General features: G+C 34.7%; 5 protein-coding genes across 10 annotated transcripts in view; 2 read left to right on the forward strand and 3 right to left on the reverse strand.

Moving 5' to 3' along the window:
* Nucleotides 1–118: 118 nt before the first annotated feature.
* On the reverse strand, nucleotides 119–2037 carry LOC115449498. The gene is made up of 4 exons (XM_030177339.2): nucleotides 1580–2037; nucleotides 1389–1499; nucleotides 855–991; nucleotides 119–700 (listed from the first exon to the last, which is right to left on the reverse strand). Exons 1-4 carry the CDS (start codon nucleotides 1629–1631, stop codon nucleotides 155–157), a joined length of 846 nt encoding a protein of 281 aa, XP_030033199.1. The 5' UTR covers nucleotides 1632–2037; the 3' UTR covers nucleotides 119–154.
* A 28-nt stretch (nucleotides 2038–2065) lies between these two features.
* Nucleotides 2066–6764, forward strand: LOC115449496 (protein ALP1-like). Of its 2 annotated transcripts, XR_003939172.2 has the most exons (3): nucleotides 2066–2493; nucleotides 2579–3619; nucleotides 6611–6764. XR_003939172.2 is itself a non-coding variant. In XM_030177338.2 (2 exons), exons 1-2 carry the CDS (start codon nucleotides 2208–2210, stop codon nucleotides 3379–3381), a joined length of 1089 nt encoding a protein of 362 aa, XP_030033198.1. In that variant the 5' UTR covers nucleotides 2066–2207; the 3' UTR covers nucleotides 3382–3708. The 2 variants fall into 2 exon arrangements, 1 of the variants encoding a protein (XP_030033198.1); XM_030177338.2 differs by lacking the exon at nucleotides 6611–6764 and having other exon boundaries at nucleotides 2579–3708.
* A 140-nt stretch (nucleotides 6765–6904) lies between these two features.
* Nucleotides 6905–8266, reverse strand: LOC115449499. 2 transcript variants are annotated; one of them, XM_030177341.2, is made up of 4 exons: nucleotides 7971–8266; nucleotides 7808–7897; nucleotides 7594–7730; nucleotides 6905–7516 (listed from the first exon to the last, which is right to left on the reverse strand). In XM_030177341.2, the coding sequence occupies exons 1-4, from the start codon at nucleotides 8023–8025 to the stop codon at nucleotides 6983–6985; spliced, it is 816 nt and encodes a 271-aa protein (XP_030033201.1). In that variant the 5' UTR covers nucleotides 8026–8266; the 3' UTR covers nucleotides 6905–6982. The 2 variants fall into 2 exon arrangements, with proteins under 2 accessions (XP_030033201.1, XP_030033200.1); XM_030177340.2 differs by having other exon boundaries at nucleotides 7808–7903.
* Nucleotides 8267–8667: 401 nt separating this feature from the next.
* LOC115449501 (ATP-binding cassette sub-family F member 3) lies at nucleotides 8668–17964 on the forward strand. Its single transcript, XM_030177345.2, has 12 exons — nucleotides 8668–8740; nucleotides 9778–9883; nucleotides 10647–10815; nucleotides 11109–11323; nucleotides 11455–11718; nucleotides 12679–12879; nucleotides 13266–13448; nucleotides 14795–14968; nucleotides 15292–15466; nucleotides 15994–16174; nucleotides 16352–16572; nucleotides 17587–17964. The coding sequence occupies exons 1-12, from the start codon at nucleotides 8668–8670 to the stop codon at nucleotides 17740–17742; spliced, it is 2118 nt and encodes a 705-aa protein (XP_030033205.1). The 3' UTR covers nucleotides 17743–17964.
* A 57-nt stretch (nucleotides 17965–18021) lies between these two features.
* LOC115449500 (cerebellar degeneration-related protein 2-like) overlaps nucleotides 18022–20488 on the reverse strand; it is a 94104-nt gene continuing 91637 nt past the window's right edge. For all 4 annotated transcript variants that reach the window (XM_037439624.1, XM_037439625.1, XM_030177344.2 and 1 more), the window contains exon 6: nucleotides 18022–20046. In XM_037439624.1, coding sequence (XP_037295521.1) covers nucleotides 18637–20046 — 1410 coding nt within the window. In that variant the 3' untranslated portion in view covers nucleotides 18022–18636. The remainder of the gene's footprint in view (nucleotides 20047–20488) is intronic.

Genomic DNA, 20488 nt, shown 5'->3' on the forward strand with positions numbered 1-20488 from the left:
TCTAGCCCAATGAGTAGGTATTTAAATTGATATTAAGTTGGGGTTATAATTTTGCAAACATATCTATTTTACCTATTTTTATGTAATAAGTAGGTTTTCATGAAAAAATAAGAAAACGCAATATGATAATTGTGTAATTTTCTATTACAACATATTACACATTAAACAGTTGTTTCAACAACTCACATTTTTCGCGCTCTATATGTAATAAATCTTCTTGTTCTTTTTCCATTAACTCAATCTTTTTATATTCTAAAGACTCCTTTAATTCCAATTCTCTTTTCTTCAATTCTAATTCTTCTTCTCGAATCTTTAAATGTCTTTCGTACATCTCGTCTCTCCATTGATTTTGCTCTTCTTTTCTTTTTAAATATTCTAACCATTGCCTTTCTAATTGTATTTTACCTTGATTTCTATCTGATTCTATTCTATTTGCTAATCTGATCTTCCTTAACTCAATCATTGCTTTACTCTCTGCACATGGTTTTAATTCCTCATTGCAAGGCTGTATTTTACCAATATCCTTTTTCTTATGTAATAAGTCTGTGATTGTGTAGGAGTCACAATCAACATTATATTGTGCATAAATGTCATCCATTTCTTTAAAATATCTAAACTTTTCATGCTGTCCATTATCAATGCACTGTTTATATTTTTTTGTCAGTGCATTTATTTTCCATCTGATTTGATCAGGTGTCATCTAAAATGTCAGTAAAAATAAATCATTAATCAAAATTCGGAAAACAACTATTTTAGCAATAAGTTAGATAATAAACATGGTCGTATTCATTATATAATTTAGATATTATAATATTATGAATGATATCTACAACAGGACTGAAATATATAATTACATCAATTTGGTAGTCTTTTAAATTTTCAGATATTGCCATCCATATCCTGGTTTTCTTTTTTGGTGTCTCCAACATTGTTAGTTTAGATTCATATAATTTTAAAAGTGTAGATGTGGCGCTTGTTGTCCATATAGCACCTGTAAAGTATACACATGTATATGTTTACATTCTTGTTGATAATGGTGTTCTAATTTCTTTACCATAATAGACCGACATGATATTCAACATCCTATTGCTTATGCGATTAATAGCTTCCTTATGCTATAGAACATATTATAGGCTATACAACTACCAAATCGTTTGATGCATATACATTAAAACTTGTGCATATCTATAATTATGTGCCATTTTAGGTACAAATTCCAGACTCTGGTGCCATACTGATTAGAATATTCCAGTATTTTTAATTTCACTTTACCACCTGGGACCTCTTAGTCATATTGCACAAGTAATATAGATATGCTACTGGAGCATTTAGATTATCAGATCAGTATAATAAATAATAATGCTAAAAGCTAATTTTGTTGTACATACTATTAGAATGCTTCTCAGAGCACTCGTGAGTGCTGGATTTTGTGTCTGTATTTATGGAAGAATCACTCTGCATCGTGTTGTTGCATGATGAACTCAAGTGTCCATGGTCGCCTGGAAATAACATCAATTTTCGGGAGTTATTAACAACTATGAATACTATGATAATTTATTGTAATAACAGGAATACTTACTATCGTGCAATATTGCATTAACATAAGCTTCATCGTTATCACATACGTCCATGGTGGGAAATTATAATTATTAATTAGCGACAATTAAATGAAATAATTTTCTCATTAGGTACTTTTATCTTAAAATGTCATGAACACTAATATGAAATATAAAAGAGTATGAATAACAATTTTCAAAGTTTCACTAACAATTACATGAAACAAGAATAGGAAAGTTGAATATATACATATAGATTTATAAATTACGGTGAAAAATCATTGCAAAGCTGACGGCTGATTACTGACAACAAAACAAAGAAATAATAATATACACAGAATAAAAATAATCTTTTTTTAACCAACTTCATTCATTCACTATCCGTCCTGCATGTGGATTGTTTCAGTTAATGATAATGTCAGCGTGCTGAGCTGCATCTTAAGTGTTCCATGTTATAAATTAATAAATTTAGCATGAATATTTGACATCTAGGAGATAAGGACAGATCAAAGAGAATTATAATATATATGGAAAGGACAGATGAACAACACGGTTTTGTTATATGGTAGACGAAATTAATCGTTTTTGTAACAAGTTCATGATGAATAGTAATTAATGTAACTTCTATGATGTGCACCAAATAAGTAAAAAATGGACAGTCGTAAAGCGATTCTTTGGCTAACTGAAACAGTCGCTATCAGTAGCGATGATAGTGATACGAGCAGTTGGAGCGATGTATGTACGGACAAATTAGAATCGTCGGACGATGAAAACGAAGTCGACGATGAAGACAGACTCTTTTTTCCTCTTATGCAATACCTAATAAGACTAAGAAGAAAGCGAGTTGACGATTACTTACACATTATAGATTCTTGGACAGATTCAGAGTTTAAAAATCGTTTAAGACTGTCTAGAAAAACTGCTTACCGGCTTATTGGTAACTCTTTACAGATTAGAATTTTTGTTCTTTTATTATATTAGTATACATATATCATAGCAGTATACGAATTTTCCCTTTTCAGACGAATTGGAGAAGTCAGGATTCATCGCATCGCACAAGTTTGGTCTGAAACCTTTAGAACCAAAGTTATGTTTTTATATATTTTTATCATTTATAGCTAATACAGAGCCACTTACTCCTATTGCGACTCGTTTCGACATATCAATATCTTCAACGTTTCGTGTGATAAGAAGAGTTGTAGCTTGGATTCTGACCAAATTAAACGAAGCAGTAAAATGGCCCCAAGACTTTAATGATATACAATGCATATGTGATATGTTTCACTCTAAAACAGGAATTCCAAATATGTTAGGAGTGATTGATTGCACTCATGTGAGAATAGAAAAACCAAAAAACGCAAGGGAGTATTGTAATCCTAAAGGATATTTTTCAATTATCTTGCAAGCCACAGTGGATGCTAACTTGCGTTTTACAAATATATTTTGTGGTGAGCCAGGCTCTTCAAACTGCTCCCGAGTTTTGAAAAAGTCACCACTCTACAATACTGCAATGCAAAACAGAAATGCACTATTTCCTCATAATACTTTTTTAGTAGGTCACTCGGGTTATCCATCTTTACCATGGCTTGTGCCACCATTTAGAGAGAACAAAAGGTTAACACCACAACAAAGAGAATACAATTCTTTACATGCATCAACTAGAAAAATGAGTGACAAGGCTTTTACCATGTTAAAAGGGAGGTTTAGAAGAATTAAATTATTCACAGTTTATAGAAATATAGCTTTTATAACAGATACTATTGTGGCTGCATGTATATTGCACAACTACTGCCTTAATGAACATGATCATTTGGAAGAAATATGAAAAATTATTGTAACTTTGGTTCTACAAAATGAAGGCTATTTACCCATAAGACAGCTTTCTACCCTATTATGGTAAAGCAAGGAAGGGTAATGAATTGAACCTAAACATGCCCTTGTTGGTAAGCTAAGCTAAATCAACCCCACAAAAATGTAGAAGTGGGCTAGCCTGTTGCCATTGTCTGTAAATAGATGGATGGTTGAACATTGTCTGCTGGTTGGAATGTGTCAGTGTCTAGGTATACAGGGTCATTTTGTAACCCTAGACTTAAATTTAACTGCGAGAAAGTCATCTTGAAAGAAGCAGTTTACTATAAGTTTTTCTAACCTAAGGTCAAAAACAAAAAAGTAAAATTTTCAAACAAAATAAATATTCAAATAGTCATTTTATTTTTACACACCCTTTTGCCACTACTACTATACTAGAATTCGTCGGAGCGGCAACATCGCACACAGTCATTGATAAATTATTATGCTCACGCACACGAACAAGTGATGCACACTCGGAGCGCAAGGGTAGTTCGTCGCACCGCGCGCGCCGCGCCGCAACAAAACAGCTGATGTCGGCGCTTTAACTACCTAGGGTTTTGTGTCGAGCCACATCACTCGATCAACAATTAGACCAGCAGCGACGACGGTACGCCGACGTTACAAAAAGACACATACCTAAACATCATTATCATCATCAGCCACATAAAAGTCCACTGTTGAGAACATAGGCCTCCCCTAAAGATTTTCAGACAGACCTGTCAAAAGCTGCCTGCATCCAATATGTTCCCGCGACGTTCATCAAGTCGTCTGTCCACCTTGCAGGTGGACATCCAACGCCTCAACATAAACATCACGCACTAATCATCACATTTCATTAGAACAATATTTTCTATGCTCAAACTATCATCATAAGCAAACGACACTAATCAAACAACCACAACTGCATAAGTTAGGTACACATAACACATGATTTCCGTAATTTTAAAGTGGTTTCATTCTTTTAAATTAAAACACACACATTCTAATGTAGGTAGTTCATCCATTTTAGTAGATAAGTAGGTATAATAAATATGTTCAACGGTTAGATTTATAACACTCATAACAATAAAATATCATTCTGCAAGTCTGGCAATTCACACAAACAATTAATAACGAAGTTACAATCTTGATAATAATTAGTTAATGTGATAGTTTGAGGTAAAAATGTCGAGCGACGGGATGCGTCACGGCGCGGCGCGGCATCCCAATAGGTATCTAACATGTTTTCAAAATAGTAAATGCGTTTACCAATACCTAATGATGATTTGTAGATTGCTTGTTCCTTTAAAAGTTGTTTCATACTTCAAAGTATTTTTAATACATTTAATTTGTGACTACCTTGGTGCCGCAGTTGTATTATAGTACGGATGCTTTGCTAAGATCACGGGATCGAATCCCTGGTCGGACAAAATGATATTGGATTTTTCCATTCAGTACCTATCGCAAATTCATAAATCCACATTAAAATCGTAATGACAGCCTCCGACAGAAACATAATCAATAGATTGTGATTAGTTGTTTCGCGTACGCGTCAACGATCCAACTTCGCGATCGTAAAATATTCAAAATGACAAAAATATTTCTAAAAATAGACTCTATTTTATAGGTGTTAAGGTCGCATTTAGGGGACCACTTTAAATTTCTTTGTGCCTGACCGACCAACACGCGACACACGAGTTTAGCGAATTCCACAAAGTAGCGGCAAGGGTCTGGAGTAGTGTTGCCTGATGTCCCGATTTGCACGGGACGTCCCGATTTTCAGAGTTCTGGGGACGTAACCCGTTTTGCACCAATAAAATTATTAAAACCATTAAGTATTATGAAAAAATAAACTACGCATTAAGCACTGTGTTGAGTGCGACAATGCAATCAAAATAGCACGTATCTCACTAGCGCTGAAGGTACAGTTTTGTTTTATTATCTTGCTTAGAGATGCGACTACCCGGCGATCTGTGCTTTGATGTTGAAAACAGAAATCCAAATTAAACGCAACTTTAGCATGACTTGCAGTGATATTTTTTGTAAAAAGCAATACATAAAACTTAAATTATAAAAAAATACTTGCTTTTTTATGTCCCGATCTACAACACTAAATCTCGATTTGTTTTACCTTCTTGATTTTAAACAAATTGTCCTTGGCAACACTGGTCTGGAGGTACACGATATTTGACGAGCCAGAGTTTTACAACTATCACGTGCCCTCGCAGTGTTACCAAACTTTTTTTATTATTACTTTATTGTGCAATATCTTGTTTATTTTATACCCTGTATGCCTATTGAAAATGAATGACTGAATCCAAAATCTCTATTATACTTTATTACTTAAAAATAATGTTTCAAAAATACTAAAATATTGCTGTGTATTATTTTAATTAGGTAGACTTTTCATTAATCATTTCATCATAAATCATTACTTATTTTATTTTGTAATACAATTGTGTGTTAAATCTGTTAGAACATCATTTAATAAAAAAAAATCTAATATCAGAATTTTTGGAATACTGTGTCGTTTTAGCAAGCTTTTTGGTAAAAAAGTTTATACTGACAACACTGCGAGTTTAGGCGAGAAAGAGTACGACTATTGTATTGAATAATCGCGCGCTCTTCGGACTCGGTCAAAGACTCGGACGCATTGCCATAGTGTCTATCTAGCAAAGAAATGGTACAGAAGGCATAATATGACGTTCGGTAATGTCTACGTAGTCTTCTTTTAGATATTATGACAAACCGAAATATTAATTTTAGAATTAAAATAAATGTCGGAATATTATGTGGAATCTAAAAAAAAATACGTTACCAATAGATTTAAATCTTGTAACTTTAGTAATTATGTAGGTAATTTTTTTGGTAAGAAAACTATTTTATTAACGAAAATAACGTTTATAGTTGACGAAATATTTTTTGTAGTAATTAATTATTGACTCAATGAACTGCTGCAACCAAGTCAGTGAACGTATTGGGAGTTCATTTGTGAGCTGACCTTCTGAATCCTATAGGTTCGGTAATAATATCATCAGCTGTAACGTAGTTCATTCGCTTCAGTTAAGCGCGCTAAGAAACAGCGTGATCAAAAAACCATAAATCTAAAATCGGGATTATTGACGTAAATATTCGTTACTTATGAATAATATTTTGCACGGTGTTAGCAGAGGTCACCACGAACCTGTGGTTTCATTTAGTAACGCAATGTCGAAATGACCCTGTATATAATGCCACCTTCTGCACTGACTTGAAAGAGACAGTAGGGAATAAATAAATGGTGTTCATTTAGGGGGAAGCCTATGTTTAGTAGTGGACATTGTTAGGCTGATTGATAAATCAAAGGTTTAAATATTGAAGGAAGAACAATATTAATATCAGTATTTAAGCAACCCTATAAATATATCTATAAACTGTATGAATTACTGAATTATTTTAATTTTATTATGTTAAAGTAACATTATGCATTAATTGGAGTTATGTATAAATTGTTTAAGAAAATGTATGAATAAAACCCATAATTAAAAATTAATATATTGTGTGGTCCAGCCTATAAAGAGATCTATTTGTTCAGCAAATTTACCATAATTTAAGATTCATTGCCTTATCAGTTCTTGATCTGCAATTAATTTTCTTAATAATACACATTTTTCTCTCTCTATTTTCAACATTTCTTCTTGTTTCTTTTCTTTCAATTGCAACTTTTTAAGTGCTAACGATTGCTTAATTTCTAATTCTTTTTTTCTTAATTGTAATTCCTCTTCCTTTAGCCTTAGACTTCTCTCATATCTCTCATCTCTTATTTGTTTTTGCTCTTCTTGTCTTCTTATATAATCTATCCATTGTTTATCTAATTCAACTTTTGCTCTCCTTTCTGCTCTTAATTTTCTGAATGGTGTTGATGTTTTATATGGTATGTTTCTTTTGCTTTTATCTCTATCTAAGTCTTCTTGGTTTTGGATCACTCCTGAAGCCAGTCTATAGTTTCCACCATTGTCATTATACCTTCCTAGAATCTGATGCATTTCATTGAAATATTTAAAGGACATTGCTCCCTGGCCATTATCTATACAATCTTTATATTTTTTTGTGAGTGCATTTATTTTCCATCTTACTTGATCTGGAGTTACCTGTAATTTTCATTTAAAATATATTAATATGTTGCATTTGAATTGGCTTTATACATTTTGTACCTATTTTTAAATACCTCTATATTTAAGGATTTTAACTCCTCGGCTATTGACAGCCACATTTTAGATTTCTTTTTAGGATTATCCAACATATGTATTTTAGTTTCATAAAGGCTTAGGAGCATCAAAGTAGCATTTTTCGTCCAAATTATATCTGTAATAAAAGTTGCTTATGGAGATTTAATAAAAACATATGGGAGTCATATAAAAAGTAAAACTATATATACATACTTTGTTTATTACTTTCATTAACATCTATTTCTTCTTGATTCACAGTATGGACATGGTTGTATGTTGCCATACCCATTGTGGGTTTGTAAGCTGTTGCTGAAAATTACTTTATTAATATATCTTGTATAAAGAAACAATATTACCTCTATGTTTATTTACTCACATTGATTATCCAGTATTGCCAAAACAGCAACATTACTATCAATGTTTTCATCCATTTTTGTTGTTACTTGGGCGTTTTCCAACTAGAACACACTAGGAATGACCTGTTATTGTTTAACAGCAAACAAGACATTTCCACTACTTAAAATATAACTTGATATCAGTTTGATCGAAAATAGGTAATTAAATTGAATAAAAATTATTTATTCTCCATGGATTTTCAAAACAATAAGTTTAATTTGGAGTTTGAACTACTTTGGGCCTTATTTTGTCATGTGTGTACTGTCAACTGTTGAACTGTCATGTCTTCAAATACTTTGGTTCGTATACGGAACTTTTAAATTTCAGCATAGACGTAAACACATGTGCATATTATTTTATTATTGAACCAATTGATATCTTTTATTTGACCAGGTGTGAATTTATTGATTAAAATCATTAAATGACCATTTACCCAAAGTAAGTAATAAGAAAAAAAATCTAACTTCTGTTGGGCTCACATAGAACAAAAAAATCTCGTTCATTATCTTCATGGGAATGAGTCATAGAATTAGTGAATTTCATAATCTGTGGTCATGTACATTTGGTTGACGTGACGTGATATCGGTCGATTTGTAATTTTCGCAATTTGTAGCAATCTTTTTTATAAATAAATGTTATAAGTTATTGTAGTGTTAATATTTATTCTTGTTAAGAAAATGGCTAACTTTGGAGACTTTCTTAAAAGTCAATTTCCATTAATTGACGACGAACTGAAGAAATATGTCGAAGGTAAGTTTCAATAAAGGTTATAAGCATTTTATTTTATTATTTTCTATTTTATACATGGAAAAATTATAAAATATTGTTTAGGCAATTATATCGATTTGTGGCGATTTATTTTTGTTATTATGTTATAATTGTTCGTGTTAATAATTGTTGTGTATTATTGAATTTGATAATTATAATTAACTGTCGATGTTTATTATAATTCGTTCATACTCTTTAAATGTTCACCAACCCGGCATAATAATAAATGAACTCCTAATGGTTAATACAATTTAAAAAGATATATAATTAATTCACACAAGTCGTGTATTAAAGATATGAATACAAGCCACACCACTTAGTTTAGTATAAAAGATACAAGAAATATATTTTTTCTAAAAAAGAAGGAATAATATTTCTATTGTGTTTATAATAAATTTGTATTGAATTGAGCAAACTAAAATAAAATGGTATAATTTACTTCTTCTATTAGGTGATTTTTTATTGCAACATATTAGAAATATACCATAAATACTTTAGACATAGTAAAGAGAGGCTCAAGGCTCTCCTGTAAAAAAATGCAAATGGTTGGTTACAATAGTCCCCCAGAATAGGCTTTATATGTTCATAAGTCCAATAATGTAAAACTGTAATTTTAATTAAAAATAGATATGCAACCTTCAAAAATCTTCTAAACTATGCCTGTCCTCTTGACATAAAATTATCAGGTAACTATGAAATAGGAATCATCAGAACAAGGTAGCTTGTTGAATTTTTATTATGACTTGTATTTGTCATTAAAATTTCTAATCAGACTAGTTACCATCCACTGCTGAACACAAGCCTGCCAAAGTAATTGTGGACCACCTCATTTTTGAGCAGACTGCACCCTTTCCTAGCCACAACCTTTTCCAAGTTATCCATTCAACATGTAGGGTGTTGTACACTATATTTACTAAATTGTGGTCTCGAACCCAACACTTGTCAGCTCCGACAATGTTGTTCAGTCGATCTACAGACATGGCAACTCCATCTCCACTTTAATGTAATGTTGCCTTCAGATATCCTGGACAATAGTGCTGGCGAATTTGAAGATACTGAAGAAGTATATGAGGCTGTTGGTGAAGTGCTGCAAGGGATATCGGAGAAATCTGAAAATGATATAAGGTTGTTTGACAAATATTCAAATGTTATGTTTAGATACTATTATGCATCATATAATTACCATAGGTTGAGATTTTCCTCTGCTCGAGTGAAACTCGGTATATTGAGCTCTCACGCTGAGACACTACGGGAAAGAGTGGGCAAGTTTCCTTTAAGTGAAAACAGAATCCCCTAGAACTTTACATATTATTTTTGTGTGTGGATGGATGCCTGTTTCGGGATATGTATGTTTACGCCTGAGTCTAATTTTGTGCAGTATTTGTGTAGAGATTTTGCTGTAATTACTGTAATATAATCACAAAAATAGTTATTGTAAATGCTATCATACATTTATACAAATAACAATTGCATAGATGTTCTCATAAATGAAACTTGGCAATTTTAGTTCAATGTACACCATGTGTATTGTTCAATTCTCTATAACAGAGAATTAAGTATTCACAATATTAATAATGAATCACCTATTGCAAATTAATTTATGGATACCGTGCAATATTTTGAGAATCAAAATGTATGATTTTACAGGGAACCCATTTTAAGAGCATTATTATTATATCAAATATTTAAAATATTTGTTAACAATATTTTCACTTATTGATAATTTTTTTAATAACATACTTAGAAGATTTTCCAAAAAACCAAAAGAGTATTTGATAAAAAAATAAAATCATGCTTTTTCATAATCAGAGCTATTGAAACTTTTGATTATTTTGAGATACTTTTACGACAATTCGCAATTATTTCAAAAAAATAATTTTATTGACAGAGCCATATGTGAGGAGCTCTTACACATGATGCAGCCAGACAAGACACCGGCCAGTAACGGACCCAGAAAGGTTTTAGACGCACCCATACACCTGGCCTCTATGACGACAACTCTCACTGAAACTGATGATCTCAAAAGTATATGGCTCCAGACTAGAGATGATAGTTTGGTTAGTTTTATTGTATTGTGTTAGTCATAATATAAAATCTTATGACCATGGTTGCAAATGTTAGTTGTGTTATGTTGCACAATATTAATATGGCTAGCTATCTTCACTGCTCACATTGGGACCAAACATTATGAAGTAAAATTAGTGTTCAAATTAACTAACTAAATATTGTAAGATTCATTTTATATGAAAAGCTTTACAGCAGTGTAGAGTATGTGTTTTGGCATTGATTAACTCATAGTTATCTCGATAAAGACTTAATTTACTAATATAAACAAATCGTATTCCTGCAGAAAGTAGATGCTAAGAAATTAGAAAAAGCCGAAGCAAAGTTACAACAGAAACAGCAGAAGCAGAAAGACGCGAAGGTGCCAGTGGCGGCGCCGGTGCTGCAGACGGCCACAGCATCACAGGTGACGTCCAAAAAGGACAATAAACTCGAAGCCAAGGGGACAAATAGAACACAAGATATACGAATAGAAAACTTTGACATTGCGTATGGTGATAGGTAAGTCTGAATTGTTATATATGATTTACCAGATGTAAACCAAAACTTATATGATTCACATTTTAGATTTCATGTTTAACCCTCTTATGTTTGTTTTATCAATACTTATACAAGTTTATGACTACTTTCAGAGTATTATTACAAGGAGCAGACTTAATATTAGCATTTGGTAGACGGTACGGTTTGGTTGGACGGAATGGTCTCGGCAAGACAACATTACTTAGAATGATATCCAGTAAGCAATTGAAGATACCCTCGCATATTTCTATTCTCCATGTTGAACAAGAAGTAGTGGGAGATGAGACGTTAGCGTTGCAGAGTGTGTTAGAATGTGATACGGTGAGAGAGAATCTCTTGAAACGAGAGAAGGAGATTACAGCTGCTATCAACAATGGGTAAGGTATTTTTTCTCATTAAGATTCATTAAAAATATTCAAGTATTTTGGTATCAATTTCAAACCCAAAAAATTTTATTTGTAGTAAATTTTTAATAAAGTCCAAATTAGTTTTGATTTATAAACAAGAAAGTATGTTTTAAAGAAAAAAGGTCATTTTATTAACATTATTATCAATGATAATTAAAATACTGCTGAGGGCTCATGCTTAAAATTTATTATGTGTAAGCATTAACAAAGAATTACTTTTAGTAAAAACAAAGAAACTTGTAATACAGATATTGCTGTTTGATATTGTATTAGTGCTGTGTAGTATTTATTTCCTGTTTATTGTATTTATCTGTTGAATAAATTAATCTTACTATGGTGTACTAGGACATATTATAAATGCAATGTGGTTACCCTTGAAGCAATGTTATTATCATATAGAGTTATTACAACTCAAAGGGATTTCATATGCAATATGTATATATTGGTATAATATAGTTTAAATATTATATTTCTGTAAAGGAATCGTCTATATTAGTTTAAAGAAAAAACCTTGCACTGATGGGATTATATAGCATATCATTGGAATTATGGAATTGGGTTAGTAATTTTAGAGAATAATATCCTGTATATGAACACACAAACTTTACCTCTATCGCCCGTTTTCAATAAACGACCCCAATATCTTTTTCGATCTATCGCAAAAATAGACCAATCAGAGCAAAGATTTTTTGACACACTTACAAATGGCGTATTTAGATCGCTTCCGTACTCGGAATCACATCGAAAATTAGTGTTGGAGTGGTTTATTGAAAACGCTTGTAAATCAGTACAGATAGAAAAATATAGCAGTTTATAAATTAATTTCTCCCGACGTTTTCAAGACTTTGCAGCCTTCGTGGTCACGTAGCGGACCAATATTTAAATGTCTTACATTCGCGTAAATATAAAAAATCATATATTTTTTTTTAGATCAACAGATCCTAACCTATCAACAGAGCTAAGCGAGATATACGTGCAGTTAGAGAACATCGAGGCTGACAAGGCGCCTGCGCGGGCGTCGGTGATACTAAGCGGTCTGGGGTTCACGCCGCAGATGCAGGCGCGGGCGACTAAAACCTTCTCCGGTGGATGGAGGATGAGGCTGGCTCTTGCCAGGGCTCTGTTCTCAAAGTAAATAATAAAAAAAAAAACATAATAATAATTTTAACAAAATGTGTGATCAATATTGGTGGCAATATCATTGTTAAAAAATTTGCATCACTTCAATATGGAGTGAAAAGTCAGGGGTGAATGGGGAAAACGGTGTTTATTGTAAAATTAATCACATGAATACTCATTACTTTTATCAGATTGATATAGTTTTCAGACCAGTTTTACTTGTTACCCTTTTTTCTATGTACCACATTTTACCATGATGACTTGAAACAAGAAAAAAATATTTCGGAGTATGTTATTTACTCTATTTATAATAAACTTTATGAGACAAGAGAAAGCTTTATCCGTAGACAATCGTTCACAGTACAGTTGCTTTAAAGTTTATCAAATCTTGTCCACAGACCGGATCTGCTATTACTCGACGAGCCGACGAACATGTTGGACATAAAAGCGATCATCTGGTTAGAGAATTACTTGCAGAACTGGCCCACGACACTATTAGTGGTGTCCCACGACCGAAACTTCCTCGACACAGTGCCTACAGATATAATGCATTTACACACACAAAGGATAGATACATATAGGTGAGAAATTGAATTATCGTATTTTTGTAGTTATTAATATCATATTATAATTTATGGCTGTTGGAAAAGTATGAGGTATATTTCGTAATGGATTCGTTAGTAAGTAACGACATAGTGCAACTCTGCCAATATAAATTTGTCAGTGTATATCTAATAACTAGCTTTTGCCCGCGGCTCCGCCCGCGTTATAAATTTTTTCAGGCTAAAGTTTTCCGTTACAAAAGTAGTAGTTTCCCGGGAGCCTCTCAAACTGTCTCCATACCAAATTTCATCTTAATACGTTGGGTAGTTTTTGAGTTTAACACGTTCAGGCAGACAGATGCAGCGGGGGACTTTGTTTTATAATATATTTTTAGAACTATTTAAGAGGAATAATCCCGTCATACATCATTGTTGCATAACTTTAATCGTTTACGCAGCGCACGCAACGGAAGCTCTCAAAACTAATAATTTTTCCCCGTTTTTGCAACATGTTTCATTACTGCTCCGCTCCGATTGGTCATAGCGTGATGATATATAGCCTATAGCACTCCAGGAACAAAGGGCTATCCAACACAAAAAAGATTTTTTTCAGTTCAAACACGGTAGTTCCTGAGATTAGCCATTACTGCTCCGCTCCTATTAGTCATAGCGTGATGATATATAGCCTATAGCACTCCAGGAACAAAGTGCTATCCAACACAAAAATATTTTTTCAGTTCGATCTGATAGTTCCTGAGATTAGCCATTACTGCTCCGCTCCTATTGGTCATAGCGTGATGATATATACCCCATAGTACTCCACGAACAAAGAACTATCCAACACAAAAAGAATTTTTCAGTTCGAACCGGTAGTTCCTGAGATTAGTCATTACTGCTCCGCTCCTATTGGTCATAGCGTGATGATATATAGCCTATAGCACTCCACGAACAAAGGGCTATCCAACACAAAAAGAATTTTTCAGTTTGGACCGGTAGTTCCTAAGATTAGCCATTACTGCCCCGCTCCTATTGGGTATAGCGTGATGATATATAGCCTATAGCACTCCACGAACAAAGGGCTATCCAACGCAAAAAGAATTTTTCAATTTGGACTGGTAGTTCCTGAGATTAGCGCGTTCAAACAAACAAACTCTTCAGCTTTATATAATAGTATAGATGAAAATCGATAAATACCCATAGTGGTCGATAAAATCGATTTCATTCCTATTAGTTAAATATGAACCATGTTACACTCACCATGAAATCCATTTTTGCTGGGCCAGTCTATCACTACAATCAGTACTCGGGCAGTTTTGCCTAGCTGGACTTGAGGAAAGAATACTTGAGTTTATACGCGCGTTATAAATAATTCTCTACTGTTGCAGAGGTAATTACGAGCAGTTCCACAAGACGAAGAGCGAGAAGCTGAAGAACCAGCAGCGCGAGTACGAAGCACAGCAACAACACCGTGCGCACACGCAGGAGTTCATCGACCGCTTCAGATACAACGCCAACCGCGCCTCCTCCGTGCAGAGCAAGATCAAGATGCTCGACAAACTGTAATTATTTGTTTTACACTTATACAGGCAGACTTAATGTCACAAGCATTCTGTCCCAGTCAATCTTAGGGTGATTCAGATTTAAGTAATATATGATCAGTATGTATTCGGTATATACAGTATGTTTAATTCATGATAATACAGGGTTATTGACAAAATCATTTACCTCGAACTTAAAAGTCCACTAGAAAAATGTCTAGAATTCTGATTTTATTGTATAATGCACCTTCTAATGTCGCCTCAAAGTATAATATATTTTTTAAATGTTACCGACTACAAAGATACAAAATCGATTTTTAATTAACTTTTTCCCATCCCTACAGACCTGAACTGAAACCAGTGGAGAAGGAAGTGGATGTAGTGTTAAGATTCCCCGAGACTGAACCTCTGTCGCCGCCCATATTGCAGTTAAACGAGGTCGGCTTCTACTATTCCAAGGACAAAGTGATATTCACCAACGTTAACTTAGGAGCAACGCTAGAATCTAGGATATGTATTGTGAGTATTGAGATCATGAAATTTATGCTATTTTATATAAATAATTGTATACAGTTATTAGGTGTTATAATTAAATTAGTGTCAGAAACTCATTTATGTGTGGGAAAATCCAAACAATGGTTGGTGGACATTAATGAGGTAGATGTTTTTATAGAGAATACTTTAATTATGTAATGCCGTTAAAACGAGTAAATTTATGCCAGAAGATCTATTATGACTTTATAATGGCGTGGTATTTGGTAACAAGTAAATTAGTCTCAGTAGTTTTTATTATGATTTTATAAAAAAAAATATAGACAGAAGTGAATTATATTTATTAAAAGTAAGATATATTTGTACCTAAAATAGATATCATATTTGGTAGATATAAAAATGAACTCTATCGGTATGTATCAGAGAAAACATGTACCTATTACGTAGAGTTGATTTATGCCGGATTAGAAGACAATATATGAATAATCATGTAACAGATGTATCTTTGCTTTCTTTATTATGGATAAAGGTTTATATGATGTTCATTTTCTCAGGTAGGTGACAACGGCGCGGGTAAAACGACGTTATTAAAAATAATAATGGGCATATTATCGCCCACGAGCGGTATAAGGAGCGTGCACAGAGGACTCAAGTTCGGTTACTTCTCGCAGCACCATGTCGACCAGTTGGAGATGAATGTCAATTCCGTGGAACTGTTACAAAAGAGTTATCCAGGTACATATAGATTTAAAAATAGTTTTTCGTATTTTCGTTACTTGATTTGCTTCGAAAAATTTAAATAAAATAATAATAAATACTACCGGCCAAATATACACAAACCATGTCCTAATATGGTTCACCTTATTTAAGCACTGTAATATAAATAAATATATTTTAATTCACATTTCATAGGTAAAAGTATAGAGGAGTACAGACGGCAGCTGGGCAGTTTCGGCGTGAGCGGAGACCTGGCGCTGCAGACCATCGCGAGTCTCTCCGGAGGGCAGAAGTCTCGCGTGGCGTTCGCGCGCATGTGCATGGGCGCGCCCAACTTCCTCGTACTCGACGAGCCCACCAACCATCTCGACATAGAGACTATAGAGGCGCTAGGGAAGGCCATCAACAAGTACACCGTGAGTGTTATACCTAGCCTCCATTAGGCTTGCCAATACTTAGCCCCAATTAGGCTTGCTAAGTGGAATAGAATTGAATCTTCATTCTCGAGCCATATAGTATAATACTGCGTCATTGGTGAATTAACGCGGATACAAAATATTTACTATGCATATAACCCCTAGCGGATCAGATTGATAACTTTTTAAATGCATAAATTTCTAAAATAGCGATGATATGTAGGGCATGTTGGATTATTGTTTGCAACTAGGCAATTCTTGTAACAAGTTCAACTGCAGTATCGATCTGTCAATGTGTATATTGTTGAATTCTCTCAGTAAGATAGAGTGAATACAAGATATATTATGTGTCTAACTTCTATTAACATGCAATGCCATCTTTCGCCCCATATACTTCACTGCTTAAATATTAGATTTTCGCACTTGCGATTAGCCAGATAAAATTTCTAGAATCTGCTTATGGGTTACAAAAATCGATATCAAGTGACGGCCGTGTATTTGTAATTGTCCGCCTTTCGATATCGATATAGTACAAGTACTATTCGGTATTATGTATCAGCTGTAGTTAGTATTTACCATCAAGTAATGAAGTACTTTTCATACACATTGATGCCTTTAAACGGCTTTATTAATCACCTTTATCGGAGCGATGTTTATTCATTTATTGAATTATATAGTACGAACTATCGATTAACCCCCTATTTATAGACGTTTTTTATCTAAGGACGGAGCAAAGCTGTGATAACAAGTCTGTTTCTCAGTGCTGACGGCATGGCAGCCTTCGCAGTGCGTAGACATAGAGCCGTTGTGATTATCTTATATTATTGTATCTCAATAAGAATAAGGGGGTTAGATTATATTTTCCCTTTTATGTTATTTTCAATTATTAGAAGAATCTACAAACTAAGCATAGTTTGTAGATTCTTCTTCGTTTTGAAGACTTGCTAGTCTTCAGAAAAAAAAATGATATTTAGAATGTGGTTATGATTTATAAATGATGTTTGTATATGTCAGGGCGGCGTGATCCTGGTGTCTCACGACGAGCGGCTGATCCGCATGGTGTGTCGCGAGCTGTGGGTGTGCGGCGGCGGCTCCGTGGCCAGCATCGAGGGCGGCTTCGACGAGTACCGCAAGATCGTCGAGCGGGAACTGGAGGCGCAGAACAAGTAGACCACTACCACACCACCGCCATTCTCAATAAACGATTGCAATCGCTTTTTTGATCCATCGCGGAAATAGATCAATCAGAACAGTCTTTTTTGACATGTTTAAGAATGATTTTCTTTGCTTGGTTTTTTCTTGAGAACGGATCGAAGATTAAGATTGGGATCGAGTGAAAACGGCGGATAGCAATCGTGTAAAAAGTAACCTAAATTATAGCCATGTAATATACACGTGTTTTATTTAAACATATTTATACATAGCGAATATTGAAATGAAAAACTTTCGTAATACCAATGCAAATTTTTATTTTATACCTCTGACCTCTCTTTCTCTCCGTCTGCATTAAATACTTCAGCATACGATTCCGCACGGAACCACGAGTACTCGAAATCGATGGCAATTAAAAAAATATAATTAACTTAAAAATGCATATTTACAAATCAGAATTCAAATACATAATATTATACAATTAAAATAATGACTAAAATAGAAACAGAACAGAGTTAAGTGTTAAAACTCGCGGTTAAAAATCACAAACTCCAATTCCATGGAAACAGTACCCCACTAATGACATATTGAGACATACATAGGTGCTCTGGTTTCTATAAATGCATATTTAATTTGTAGACATTTAAAATGGGAATATATTAATATCGGAGGGTCGGTATGACAAAAATTGTATTTCGGTCTATTTTCGATGTAACACTGCGGCACTGACGCACCGGCGTGGCTTATGGCAAATTTGTGATAGCGAACGTAGTTGAATACAAATGAAATGTTACACTATAGCAGATCACAAATACTCCTAAACTATAATAATGTCCAGTTGGCAAAGGACAAATGGCGGTTGAATCTCTCGACTCTCACTGTGAGCAAGAGGGGTCGACGATTAAAAAATAATTACTGATGTTTTTTACGCCTGGATTTTGTTTTGTCGGCGTTTCTCAGTACTTCAGCGTAAGAAAGCTCTAGCTTCCTTAATTTGTGGATTTCTTGGGAGGCAGTGCTCTGTTTGATGTCCCACGAGTCTGTCTCGGGGTTCCAACCTTGGTAGATCTTGCCGGTCCTGCCGCTCGCGCTTGGGGTCGGCGAGTTTAAGTTTCTATTATAGAACTGCAAAGTAGCGCCGTTCCATTCGCTCTCTGCCGTTCTTACGAGTGGACTAGCCTCGATAGGTCTGTAGTCTCGCCTCTTTTTGTTCGATGACTTTTGATAGGTGACCTTCGGTGGCGACGGGAACACCGGAGAGTCAGCGCCCTGGCGTTCCTGGCTGTGTTTGCGGTTGCGATGCCTTGACTTCTTTCTAGTAGCCGCAATGTATTCCAGCGGCTGGCGCACCAGCGGTGTGAGGACGCGCTCCTTCTCCTTCTCCTTTTCTTTTTCCTTCTCATTGTCTTTTTCTTGTTCCTTGTTCTTTGCCTTTTCGTGATCTTTAGGTTTTTCGGTGTCGACTTCCACTGGTTTGTTTGCTTTGTTTTCTTTCTTGTTGTTCACTTGTTCTTTCTTAGGAACAGGCTCAGGAAAAGGCGCAACCTTTTCAACTTCTTTTAATGTAGGTGTTTCTGGTGTGGTAATATCGGAAACTGGAATTGATTGTTCAGACATTACTGATGACAGGACACTCTGTGTGTCGTCGGTGAAGTTACCCGGCGGTTCTTCCGTCGCCGGTGTAACTGGTGGTACTTTACCGGCAGTAGTATCATCAAGTAGAGGCAATTGTTCTCCTTCGTCTTTGTTTTCGGCCGCCTTTTTAAGGATAGTAAAGATTTCCTTAAATAGTTCGCGATATTCAGGCCTGTTGCGGAATCGACTGTCCATGGGGCTGACGTCATCGTAAATACTGAAGCGGTAGTCTTCCCCGTCGGCAATAGTGCACAGGAAAGAGCCAGGTCGCTCGCGCTCCGTCTGTGTGGCTTTGTTGCTCGTCTCGTCTGAGAAACCGGAGCTGGAAGTTTCCGCTTCCGAAAAATCTGGTGTCTGTATGATCTTCTTTCGTGAAGTGGTTTCAATTTTCTTTTGTTGCTTATCACCCTTTTGGGCCTCCTCCCCATGGCCGCTCTCTTCGTCGGTGTCCTTCACGCTGAACTGGCTGTAGTCTCCCGACGTCTGCAGCTCGTCCTGAAGCGACAGCGGACCGGACTGGTTTTGCGCGTTCGGTGAGGAGTTCTCCTTGTTCTTCCTCACGTTCTTCACTTGCGATAGCTGCACTTCAAGGAGGGCTTCGTACTTCTCCACCAGCTCCCTGTAGGGGTTCGCATGACCATCTTCTTTGTTCGCCCATATTCCCTGCAGTAATTTTTCCTTCGCATTCTGTAATTGAGAAACACATATAGTGTCAATTTTGCTATTGAAATGTATAATTAGTACAAGTGATCGTTAGAGGCAGTGATACGATGGTTACTCTCTGATTACTAAAACATGATGTTATCATTATTTACTAAGTTATTATTACAAGAATGGACAAAATCGATAGTTACCGAAGGAGAAAACAGTTATTTTTCAAAGTGAAAATGTTTAAGAGAATTGTTTTCGATTCTTAGAATGGTTTCTTTAAGACGTGGATGAATAAGTAATAAGATTTATGGAAACCTACATAAATGTTTTAGTTAAAATACACCCATTACGCCACAATACTTAGCACGTGAAACAATAGCCGTCACTCACATATTAGACAAACTCATAAAGCAAAAACTATAAATATTTTATATCATTTTTTTACACACAGTGATATTTTAATCATCGCGACAATAAA

The sequence above is a fragment of the Manduca sexta genome, chromosome 17, assembly GCF_014839805.1.
Source record: "Manduca sexta isolate Smith_Timp_Sample1 chromosome 17, JHU_Msex_v1.0, whole genome shotgun sequence".
NCBI lineage: Eukaryota > Metazoa > Arthropoda > Insecta > Lepidoptera > Sphingidae > Manduca > Manduca sexta.

Coding starts and splice junctions, on each gene's coding strand:
- LOC115449498 (XM_030177339.2), bottom strand. CDS start 1,631: ATGGACGTATGTGATAACGATGAAGCTTATGTTAATGCAATATTGCAC. Junction 1,500..1,579: donor TAATGCAATATTGCACGATA/GTAAGTATTCCT, acceptor TGTTATTTCCAG/GCGACCATGGACACTTGAGT. Junction 992..1,388: donor CTCTGAGAAGCATTCTAATA/GTATGTACAACA, acceptor TATACTTTACAG/GTGCTATATGGACAACAAGC.
- LOC115449496 (XM_030177338.2), top strand. CDS start 2,208: ATGGACAGTCGTAAAGCGATTCTTTGGCTAACTGAAACAGTCGCTATC. Junction 2,494..2,578: donor AACTGCTTACCGGCTTATTG/GTAACTCTTTAC, acceptor TTCCCTTTTCAG/ACGAATTGGAGAAGTCAGGA.
- LOC115449499 (XM_030177340.2), bottom strand. CDS start 8,025: ATGGATGAAAACATTGATAGTAATGTTGCTGTTTTGGCAATACTGGAT. Junction 7,731..7,807: donor TAATGAAAGTAATAAACAAA/GTATGTATATAT, acceptor CTTTTATTACAG/ATATAATTTGGACGAAAAAT. Junction 7,517..7,593: donor TAAAATCCTTAAATATAGAG/GTATTTAAAAAT, acceptor TGAAAATTACAG/GTAACTCCAGATCAAGTAAG.
- LOC115449501 (XM_030177345.2), top strand. CDS start 8,668: ATGGCTAACTTTGGAGACTTTCTTAAAAGTCAATTTCCATTAATTGAC. Junction 11,324..11,454: donor GACATTGCGTATGGTGATAG/GTAAGTCTGAAT, acceptor GACTACTTTCAG/AGTATTATTACAAGGAGCAG. Junction 15,467..15,993: donor TAGAATCTAGGATATGTATT/GTGAGTATTGAG, acceptor TCATTTTCTCAG/GTAGGTGACAACGGCGCGGG.